This window comes from Pristiophorus japonicus, chromosome 11, assembly GCF_044704955.1.
Source record: "Pristiophorus japonicus isolate sPriJap1 chromosome 11, sPriJap1.hap1, whole genome shotgun sequence".
Lineage (NCBI taxonomy): Eukaryota > Metazoa > Chordata > Chondrichthyes > Pristiophoridae > Pristiophorus > Pristiophorus japonicus.
The window spans coordinates 9,463,680-9,474,181 of NC_091987.1; the positions used below are offsets into that span (position 1 = coordinate 9,463,680).

Below are 10,502 nucleotides of genomic sequence, written 5' to 3' on the forward strand. Positions count from 1 at the left end.
TTTAGTGAACATTTGTTGTGGCTGCTCTAAATCAAATATTTCCTTCCTTAGGTCAGGTGACCAAAACTGTGTGAGGGCTGTGATGTTGTATACCACTTTGTTGCTGTGACTTCTATTATTTCTTTTGGCGTACAATCTTGGTTGCTGCCCAGGCCTCTAGATCTCAGAAAACTCTGGCTTGATCTCTGAGGTTATGATGGGATTTGAAAGTGATAGAATCATAGAATCAAAGAAATTTACAGCACGGAAGGAGCAATATCGGCCCATTGTGCCCATGCCGGCCGACAAAGAGCTATCCAGCCTAATCCTACTTTCCTGCTCTTGGTCAGTAGCCCTGTAGGTTACGGCACTCCAAGTACTTTTTAAATGCGGTGAGGGTTTCTGCCTCTACCACCCTTTCAGGCAATGTGTTCCAGACCCCCACCGCCCTCTGGGTGAAGAAATTTCCCCTAAAATCCCCTCTAAATCTCCTACCAATTACTTTAAATCTATGCTCCCTGATTGTTGACCCCTCTGCTAAGGGAAATAGGTCCTTCCTATCCACTATATCTAGGCCCCTCATAATTTTATACATCTCAATAAGGTCTCCCCTCAGCCTCCTCTGTTCCAAAGAAAACAAACACAGCCTATCCAATCTTTCCTTGGAACTAAAGTTCTCCAGTCCAGGCAACATCCTCGTAAATCTCTTCTGTACCCTCTTGAGTGCAATCACATCTCTCCTGTAAAGCGGTGACCAGAACTGCATGCAGTACTCTCTAGCTGTGGCCTAACCAGTGGTTTATACAGTTCAAGCATAACCTCCTTGCTCTTGTATTCTGTGCCTCAGCTAATAAAGGCAAGTATTCCGTATGCATTCTTAACCACCTTATCTACCTGGCCTGCTACCTTCAGGGATCCGTGAACCTGCACTCCCAGGTCCCTTTGTTCCTCTACACTTCTCAGTGTTCTATCTTTTAATACATAGTCCTTTGCCTTGTTAGCCCTCCCCAAATGAATTACCTCACACTTCTCTGGATTGAATTTCATTTGCCACTGTTCTGCCCATGTAACCAGTTAATTGATATCTTCCTGCAGTCTACGGCTTTCTACTTCATTATCAACCAATGACTTTAGTATCATCTGAAAACTTTTTAATCATACCCACTACATTCAAGTCTAAATTATTGATATATACCACAAAAAGCAAGGGACCCAGTACTGAGCCCTGTGGAGCCCCACTGGATGCAGCCTTCCAGTCACAAAAACACATCCATCAATACGCTTTGCTTCCTGCCTCTGAGCCAATTTTGGATCCATCTTGCCACTTTCCCCTGGATCCCGTGGGCTTTTACTTTCTTGACCAGTCTGCCGTGTGGGAACTTATCAAAAGCCTTGCTAAAATCCATATACATTACATCAAACGTACTACCTGTTGTGTCCTTAGATGCTCGAACAACAGCAGAGGAGGACAAAAGGTTTGATTAGGGCAGGGAAAATGGAGTGCGAGAGGAAGCTTGCAGGGAACATTAAGATGGACTGCAAAAGCTTCTAAAGGTATGTAAAGAGAAAAAGGTTAGTAAAGACAGATGTAGGTCCCCTGCAGTTAGAATCAGGGGAAGTCATAACGGGAAACAAAGAAATGGCAGATTAATTGAATAGGTACTTTGGTTCGGTATTCACTAAGGAGGACACAAACAACCTTCCGGATATAAAAGGGGTCAGAGGGTCTAGTAAGAAGGAGGAACTGATGGAAATCCTTATTAATCGGGAAATTGTGTTGGGGAAATTGATGGGATTGAAGGCCGATAAATCCCCAGGGCCTGATGGTCTGCATCCCAGAGTACTTAAGGAGGTGGCCTTGGAAATAGCGGATGCAATGACAGTCATTTTCCAACATTCCATTGACTCTGGATCAGTTCCTATGAAGTGGAGGGTAGCCAATGTAACCCAACTTTTTAAAAAAGGAGGGAGAGAGAAAACAGGGAATTATAGACTGGTCAGCCTGACATCAGTAGTAGATAAAATTATGGAATCAATTATTAAGGATGTCATAGCAGCGCATTTGGAAAGAGGTGACATGATGGGTCCAAGTCAGCATGGATTTGTGAAAGGGAAATCATGCTTGAGAAATGTTCTGGAATTTTTTGAGGATGTTTCCAGTCGAGTGTTCAAGGGAGAACCAGTTGATGTGGTATATTTGGACTTTCAGAAGGCTTTCGACAAGTTCCCACACAAGAGATTAATGTGCAAAGTTAAAGCGCATGGGATTGGGGGTAGTATGCTGACGTGGATTGAGAACTGGTTGGCAGACAAGAAGCAAAGAGTAGGAGTAAACGGGGACTTTCCAGAATGGCATGCAGTGACTAGTGGTGTACCGCAAGGTTCTGTGCTGGGGCCCCAGCTGTTTACATTGTACATTAATGATTTAGACGAGGGGATTAAATGTAATATCTCCAAATTTGCAGATGACACTAAGTTGGGTGGCAGTGTGAGCTGCGAGGAGGATGCTATGAGGCTGCAGAGTGACTTGGATAGGTTAGGTGAGTGGGTTAGCTTTGTCGATACAGTGACCGGTGCGTAAGGGCAAGCTAGTTCCGGAGCTGCTGGGTGGTGTCCCTACAGTCTGGTGGCGGCTCAGTGCCCGGTGCTGGTGGTGGGAAGTCGGTTGGCTCACGTAGCCTGCTCTCGGGGCTGTTACCATGGTCCCTAGTGTCAGGCAGGTTCACAGATGTCTGTGACCTCCCTGTCCTTCCTTTATGCCCTGGGTCACAGCTGCCCCCTTAGGAGCTGTCGTCTAGCAGTGCACAGGGAACCGCTGACTCGCTGGCCTGAGCGTCGCTTGATTTGAGATCCTGGCTGGTGCTTGTTTCCTCTGGGGAGACAGTGGCAGGTGACCCTACATCCAGGGGCATGGCCTTCGTGCAGTTTGCTCCTTCAGGCTTGTGGTAGTTGGTGCCATCGGTTGCCTGAGAGATGGAGCCGACCCAGGGCATGGTATCACCACCGGTGCCTTTGTCCTGCTGAGGTCACTTGCTTTGCAGCTCGTGTGTGTTGGCTGCTTGTGGCCACACTCCATGGTGCATGACTCTGGTCACCGGGACGCAGGCTACAGCATTGGGTAGCTCGCTGGACCTGTGTGCACCCGATGGGTGTCTGCCCGCTGCATTGGCTGCGTGCAGTGAGAATCCTGCATCGCACAGCTTTTTCTTGCTTATGATGGACACTCTAGGGGTCCGATCACGATCGCGCGACTTTTCCTCGCTGGTTGCATATGCACAGTTCAAATCATCAATTACACATTGTGCATAATCACGCGACTTTTCCTCGCTGGTTGCATGTATACAATTCCGATTATCAGGTTACACATTTTACATGGTCCGTTACACTTTTAGTCTCTAATTTAGAATTCTTGTTACATTGCTTAAATGTGTGGAACTGTCCCTTTAATTGTAGTGGGTTGCAGGCCTCCTTTAAGAGAGCCTTGCTTGCTTTACCCCAATCCACTTCTCTGTTTGGTGCCAGGTGTTGCTCCATCAGCGCTGCACCTCGTGGTCTGGCCGCAGCCATCTTTGTCTTCAGCGCATCGCCTCATGGTGCGGGCGCCATCTTTTCCTCATCCACGATGTCGACTGCAGTGATCCTCTTCTCCCCGGGTTCTGCCTCCGCAGTTGGGAAGTCGCTGCTGGATCCGATTTTCTCCCTCCTGAGTCCTGCCACTGGAGCCAGGGAGGTGCGTTCAGGTCGTCTCTGCTGGATCATTTCCACGCAATCGTGCTGAGCTGTCTGTGTCTCGGGTGCTGTGCTGGTCAGCTCATTGGTGCTGGGTCCACCCTCAGGTGAGGGCTTGCTTTGCATCTGAGCGCAGAGGGCTTCGATCGCTGGAGGGGTGCAAACTTCCCACTTCCATTGGATCTTCTCCATCCACCTTCTGCCGAGCAGCGTTGATCCATCACCTGCAACAATCCACAGAGGTAACTTTTGCACTGTGCCATCATGGAGTACCTTTACATTCAATCTACCAACGACTGGGATTATTTCATTGGTGTCGGTGCGCAGTTTTGGCTGAACCGGGGCCAACTCGGGTTGTTCAGCCGGATTGTCCCACAGCCTCTCAAAGGCTTCTTGATTCATCACTGACTGGCTCGCCCCCGTGTCCACTTCAATGAAGACTGGACTTCCCTCTATCTCGACTTCCATCTTCAGCGGGGAGCACTCGTTGGTGCATGTAAACATGTTATGTACCTTCCCGTGGGACTGGGCTGCCTAACAATTCATAATCCACGCTGGATTCATGGCCATCTGCAGACTCCTCATCGACACAGTGAGTCCTATTTCACGTACACATTCACTGGAGGTGGCCCTTTGTACTGCAGCCTTTGCAACCATAGTCTTTAAAGCGGCACTGGTGAGCCCTGTGATTCCCTCCGCAACGCCAGCATGGTGCTACTCGATTAGCCCCCCTCGGCGGACTCTGAGTTAAGGGACTCGTGGGCCTGTTCTCTCTGCCCTGAGAGGGTTCACGCTCTACAGTCCAGCCCCTGAATGGCACCACTCTGTGCACAGTACCTGCCAGTTTTGAGTCCTGAGGGTGAGACATCTGCCTAGAGCCGCAGGTCGAGGTCATGAATGACTGGCTCACAGAGATGGCCTTCTGCAGTGTGACTGTCGTATCCACTGACAGTAGCTTATGAAGAAGGCCCTCATGGCTGATTCCAATGACAAAAATGTCCCACAGCGCTTCGTTAAGGTGGGTGCCAAACTCGCACAGTGCCGCCAAACCCCTGAGGGTGTACTTCACGACTTCCTGGCCTTCGGGCCATTGGTGACTATAGAACAGGTGTCTGGCTGTGAGGATGCTCTGCTTGGGCTTGAGTTGCTCCTGGATCAGGGTTACGAGCTCCTTGTACGACTTGGTTGTTGTCTTCGCTGGTGCCAGCAAGTCCCTGACGAGGCCATAGACGTTGGGCCCACAACTGGTTAGCAGGAAAGCATGGCACTTATCAGCCAGCGTGGCCGGGTTGTCTCCTGCCAGGTCGTTTGCTGTGAAAAAGTGTTCTAGCCTCTCCACATAGGCATCCCAATCATCACCATCGGCGGACTGCTGCAACGTACCAAAGGTAGCCATTTCCGCATGAAAGTTCGTATTCTCTTCGCCAATTGTTGTATCCATAGATGCTCTAACAATGACTCCACGAAGCAGTGTGTTGTACTTTAACTGTAGTGGCCTTAGTCCTTTATTAGTTAACTCCAGAGTGAGGGTCACACCTGGTGGTCCACCTTTTATACTAGGCCAGGCACACCTGTGTAGGTAACCTACGAGTCTCCCACTGCTGTGCCCTCTGGTGGCACACCTTGATACAGTACCAACAATGGCCATGTAAGATACATGACACTACCCTAATCGACCCTCTTTGCTACCTCCTCAAAAAATTCAATCAAGTTAGTCAGACACGACCTTCCCTTAACAAATCCATGCTGACTGTCCTTCATTAATCCGTGTCTTTCTAAATGAAGATTTATCCTGTCCCTCAGAATTTTTCCCAATAATTTTTCAACCACCAAGGTTAGGCTGATTGGCTTGTAATTACTTGGTCTATCCCTTTCTCCCTTCTTAAAGAAACAAAGGTACCACATTAGCAGTCCTACAGTCCTCCGACACCACACCTGTAGCCAGGGAGCATTGGAAAATGAAGGACAGAGCCTCTGCTATTTCCTCTTTTGCTTCTCTTAACACCCTGGGATACATTTCATCCGGGCCTGGTGATTTATCCACTTTCAAAGCTGCTAAGCCCCTTAATACTTCATCTCTCACTATGTTTATTTCATCTAATATTTCACACTCCAACTCCTTCAGTGCAATGTCTGCATCGCCACTCTCTTTTGTGAAAACAGACACAAAGTATTCATTAAGAACCAGAACCACATCTCCCGACTCCACACACAGATTACCTTTATGGTCTCTAATAGGCCTACTCTTTCGTTAGTTATCCTCTTGCTTTTAATGTATTTATAAAACATCTTTGGGTTTTCCTTGATTTTACTTGCCAAAATGTTTTCAAGCTCTCTTTTTGCTTTCCTAATTTCCTTTTTAATTTCCCTGCACTTTCTATATTCCTCTCGGGTTTCTGCAATATTGAGCCCTCGGTGACTGTCATAAGCCTCCCGTTTTTTCTTTGGTGATGAGGACAATTTTCTGAATGAATAATTAGCTGGCAGTAAGATTGGAGTTTAAATGATGTTTTTCTATGTTAAAAGCGCTATATAATTTGCTTATACACATATCACAGAAAGTTAACAACAGTGCAGCAAGCAATTAGAAAAACAAGTGGTATGTTAACCATTACTGGTTGAGCGTCCAAAATTCAGAAACCTCGGGACAGAGGCTGTTCCGGATTCCGGGTATTTCCTGATTTTGGAACATCTTTGCCTGGGTCGATGTGGTCTGGCAGCCGAGGTAAGGGGGAGAGGGGGTAGAAAGGGGGGGAGCCGAAGCCAGGGGGTGAAAGGGGGAGCCGAGGCTGCGGGGGAGAAGGTGCCGGGGCGAGATAGGGCCACCGAGGGCCGGGGCGGGCGAGGTCGCGGTGAATGAAGTCGCGGCAAAGTCGAGCCAGATGTCAGGCCACTGAGGGCCGGGGTGAGGTCGGGCTGCTGGGAGCCGGGGTGAGATAGGGCCTGGGCGAGGTCGAGCCGCTGAGGGCCTGGGCGAGGTCGGGCCTCCGAGGGCCAGAGTGAGGCAGGGCCTGGGCGAGGTCGGGCCGCTGAGGGCCGGGGTGAGGTCGAGCCGCCGAGGGCCAGAGTGAGGTAGGGCCTGGGCGAGGTCGGGCCGCTGAGGGCCAGAGTGAGGTAGGGCCTGGGCGAGGTCGGGCCGCTGAGGGCTGGGGTGAGGTCGGGCCACCGAGGGCCAGAGTGAGGTAGGGCCTGGGCGAGGTCGGGCCTCCAAGGGCCAGGGCAAGGTCGGGCCGCCGAGGGCCAGAGTGAGGTAGGGCCTGGGCGAGGTCGGGCCGCTGAGGGCCAGAGTGAGGTAGGGCCTGGGTGAGGTCGGGCCGCTGAGGGCCAGAGTGAGGTAGGGCCTGGGCGAGGTCGGGCCGCTGAGGGCCGGGGCAAGGTCGGGCCGCCGAGGGCCAGAGTGAGGTAGGGCCTGGGCGAGGTCGGGCCTCCAAGGGCCAGGGCAAGGTCGGGCCGCCGAGGGCCAGAGTGAGGTAGGGCCTGGGCGAGGTCGGGCCGCTGAGGGCCGGGGTGAGGTCGAGCCGCCGAGGGCCAGAGTGAGGTAGGGCCTGGGTGAGTTCGGGCCGCTGAGGGCCAGAGTGAGGTAGGGCCTGGGCGAGGTCGGGCCTCCAAGGGCCAGGGCAAGGTCGGGCCGCCGAGGGCCAGAGTGAGGTAGGGCCTGGGCGAGGTCGAGCCACCGAGGGCCTGGGCGAGGTCGGGCCTCCAAGGGCCAGGGCAAGGTCGGGCTGCCGATGGCTGGGGCGATGTGGGGCCGGGGCGAGGTCTGGCCATCGAGAGTCGGGACGAGGTCGGGCCGCCGAGGGCCAGAGTGAGGTAGGGCCTGGGTGAGGTCGGGCCGCCGAGGGCCGGGGCCGGGGCGAGGTCTGACCATCAAGAGTCGGGACGAGGTCGGGGTGGGCAAAGTCGGGCCGTCGAGGCGGGGGGAGTCTGGATTTCGGATCATTTTCCGGTTTCCAGATGACCCCACTACGGATTGGCCGGGTGTCCGGATTCCAGAACATTCCGAATTTTGGAACTCGGATTTTGGACACTCAACCTGTATTACAAAGGGATTGAGTATGAGTAAAGTTGTCTTACTGCAATCGTATAGGACCCTGGTGAGACTGCACATGGAGTATTATGTACAGTTTAGATCTCCTTACCGAAGGAAGGATATACTTGCCTATGAGGGAGTGCAACGAAGGTTCACCAGACTGATTCCTGGGATGGGAAATTGTCCTATGAGGAGACTAGGCCTGTATTCCATCGACTTTAAAATAATGAGAGGTGATCTCATTGAAAGGTACGACATTTTTAAGGGGCTTGTCAGGTTAGATGCAGGGAGAATGTTTCCCCTGGCTGGGGAGTCTAGAACTAGAGGTCGGCCATTTAGGACTGAGATGAGGAGAAGTTTCTTCACTCAGAGAGTTACTTTAGAATTCTCTGCCCCAGAGGGTTGTGGATGCTCAGTGGTTGAGTATATTCAAGACAGGGATCTCCGGGAATCGGGGTGGGGTGAGAAAGTGGAGTTGAGGTCGAAGATCAGCCATGATCTTATTGAATGGCGGAGCAGGCTCGAGTGCCGAATGGCCGACTCATGCTTTTATTTCTTATGTTCTTATAAAGCAAGTTATTGTTGCTGCTTTAAATTTGAGAAACCAAGGCTAGCACCACCAAAGTTGAAGAGAGTATAAGCAGATCGAGATGGTTGAGTGTTGTACAAATATATTGGCTCCAATCACGGAAATGTCTTGTCATAGACGGCAAGCAATAAACAACCCAAAAGCAAGATACTGCGGATGCAGGAAATCTGAAATAAAAAACAGAAAGTGTTGGAAACACTCAGCCGGTCAGGCAACTTCTGTGGAGAGAGAAACAGAGTTAACATTTCAGGTCGATGACCCATCATCAGAACTGAGGAAAGTTAGAGATGTCACAGATTTTAAGCAAGTGCAGGGGCAGGGAAAGGGGGGGAGGGGAGGAAAGAACAAAAGGGAAGGTCTGTGAAAGGGTGGACAGCAGGAGAGATTAGAGAGACAAAAGGGATGATGGTACGAGGCGAAAGGAGATGGTAATGGGACAAGTTAAGAAACAAAAGATGAGCCTCAGACAACAAAACTTGCATTTATATAGCGCCTTTAATGTAGTAAAATGACCCAAGGTGCTTCACAGGAGCGTTATCAAACAAATCTTTACACCAAACCACATGAGGAGATATTAGAATTTAGGACAGATCTTGGTCACAGAGGAAGGCATTCAGGAGCCTCTTAAAGGAGGCAAGAGAGGTAGAGAGGTGCAAAGGTTTAGGGAGGACATTCCAGAGCTTACAGCTGAAGGCACCGCTGCCAATGGTGGAGTGATGAAAATTGTGAATGCACATGAGGTCAGGATTGGTGGAGCGCAGAGATCTTGGAGGGCTGTAGGGCTGGAGGAGATAACAGAGGTAGGGTGGGGTGAGGCCTTGGAGTGATTCGAACCCAAGGATGAGCGTTTTAAAATCGGATGGGAATGAGGAGACTGGAGCTCTCTGGCTTACAGATAATCAAGAAAATACCAGAAGCCCCTTAGGTCAATAACTAATGATAAATATCAATGTACTGAATCGGTTCTGACTGAAAGCAGTTCCATCAGACTCCATTTCTTCAGGCGTACCAAGAGATTAGATTACAGATTCTCAGCAGCTTTTGAGGGCTGGTTTTTGCTCCCATGACATGGTTTCTGCATTCCCTCTGGGACCAACTCATTCTTCCTGGAGCTGCTTCTCTTTTGAGTCGGTTGCATTTGTTAGCCCAGAGCTTGTCAATGTCAAGCCCTGTGGGAGGTGCTATTTTTGGGTTTACTGATTTTGTCTACAAGCTGAATTATTGTAACAGAGACAATAATATCCTGGAGCAGGTGCGGAAACTATTGCACCAGATCCCGTCACGTTTTCCCCAGAGGATCTGGCAAGCGGTTAACTTTGGTGAGTGATCTCTTTATATTCTCTCAGGCCTCAAGACACACTGTATCCTTCCCAGGCAGCCACCCCAATTCAAGCTCCCAACACAAGGTCCTGCTGTCTTCCTAATCACACCCACATATTCCTGCCCCAGCCCACCCCAACCTCCACCCCCCCCCCCACACCCAATGACCTTAGCCGCATGCCAAGCCTTGACATTACACTTGCGTCCAGAATTTTTCTCATCTGCACGCACTGCACAAGTGACACTGGAGTAGAAATTCATCTTTGGTGATAGCACAAAATTGATCAGTCCCAAGCACGGTGATTTGAACAGTGGGTTACCATCGGTTCGGGCTGGCATCCAAGACAGACTTCTATGGAGGAACTCGATGATGCAGACTTAAACGAGACCAGAATTAAATTGGACATTGGTTCTCCCACAGCCTCTTCCAAACCCATCTCCTAACTGTCTAAGAAGAGTTTCCTAACCAAACCTGCAAACTGGTGCAGGGCATGTCAATGGGAGTTGTTCCTAACGATGGGACAGTCCTCCTGGTCTACAGTTTCACAGAGTCATAGAATAGCACAGCACAGAGGAGGCCATTCGGCCCATCGACTCTGCGCCGGCTCTTTCGATGTGCGATCCAGCTAGTCCCACTCCCCGCTCTTTCTCCATATTCCTGCAATGTTTTGCTCCTTCCAGTGTATATCCAATTCCCATCTGAAGGCTACTGTTTAATTTGTTTCCACCACCCTATCAGGCAGTGTATTCCAAATCCTAACCGTTCGTTTCATCATAACGTTTTTCCTTATGTCACCTCTGGTTCTTTTGCCAATTGTCTGAAATCTGTGGCCTCTGGTAATCAACCTCACAGCC

At 50.4% G+C, this 10,502-nt stretch overlaps 1 protein-coding gene across 1 annotated transcript; it reads right to left on the bottom strand.

Moving 5' to 3' along the window:
• Positions 1–6,319: 6,319 nt before the first annotated feature.
• Positions 6,320–7,648, bottom strand: LOC139276508 (uncharacterized). Its single transcript, XM_070894630.1, has one exon. It carries the CDS (start codon positions 7,646–7,648, stop codon positions 6,320–6,322), a length of 1,329 nt encoding a protein of 442 aa, XP_070750731.1.
• Between the last annotated feature and the right edge of the window lie 2,854 nt (positions 7,649–10,502).

Excerpts from the sequence above, each read along its gene's own strand:
- LOC139276508 (XM_070894630.1), bottom strand. The coding sequence starts at position 7,648 with ATGATCCGAAATCCAGACTCCCCCCGCCTCGACGGCCCGACTTTGCCC.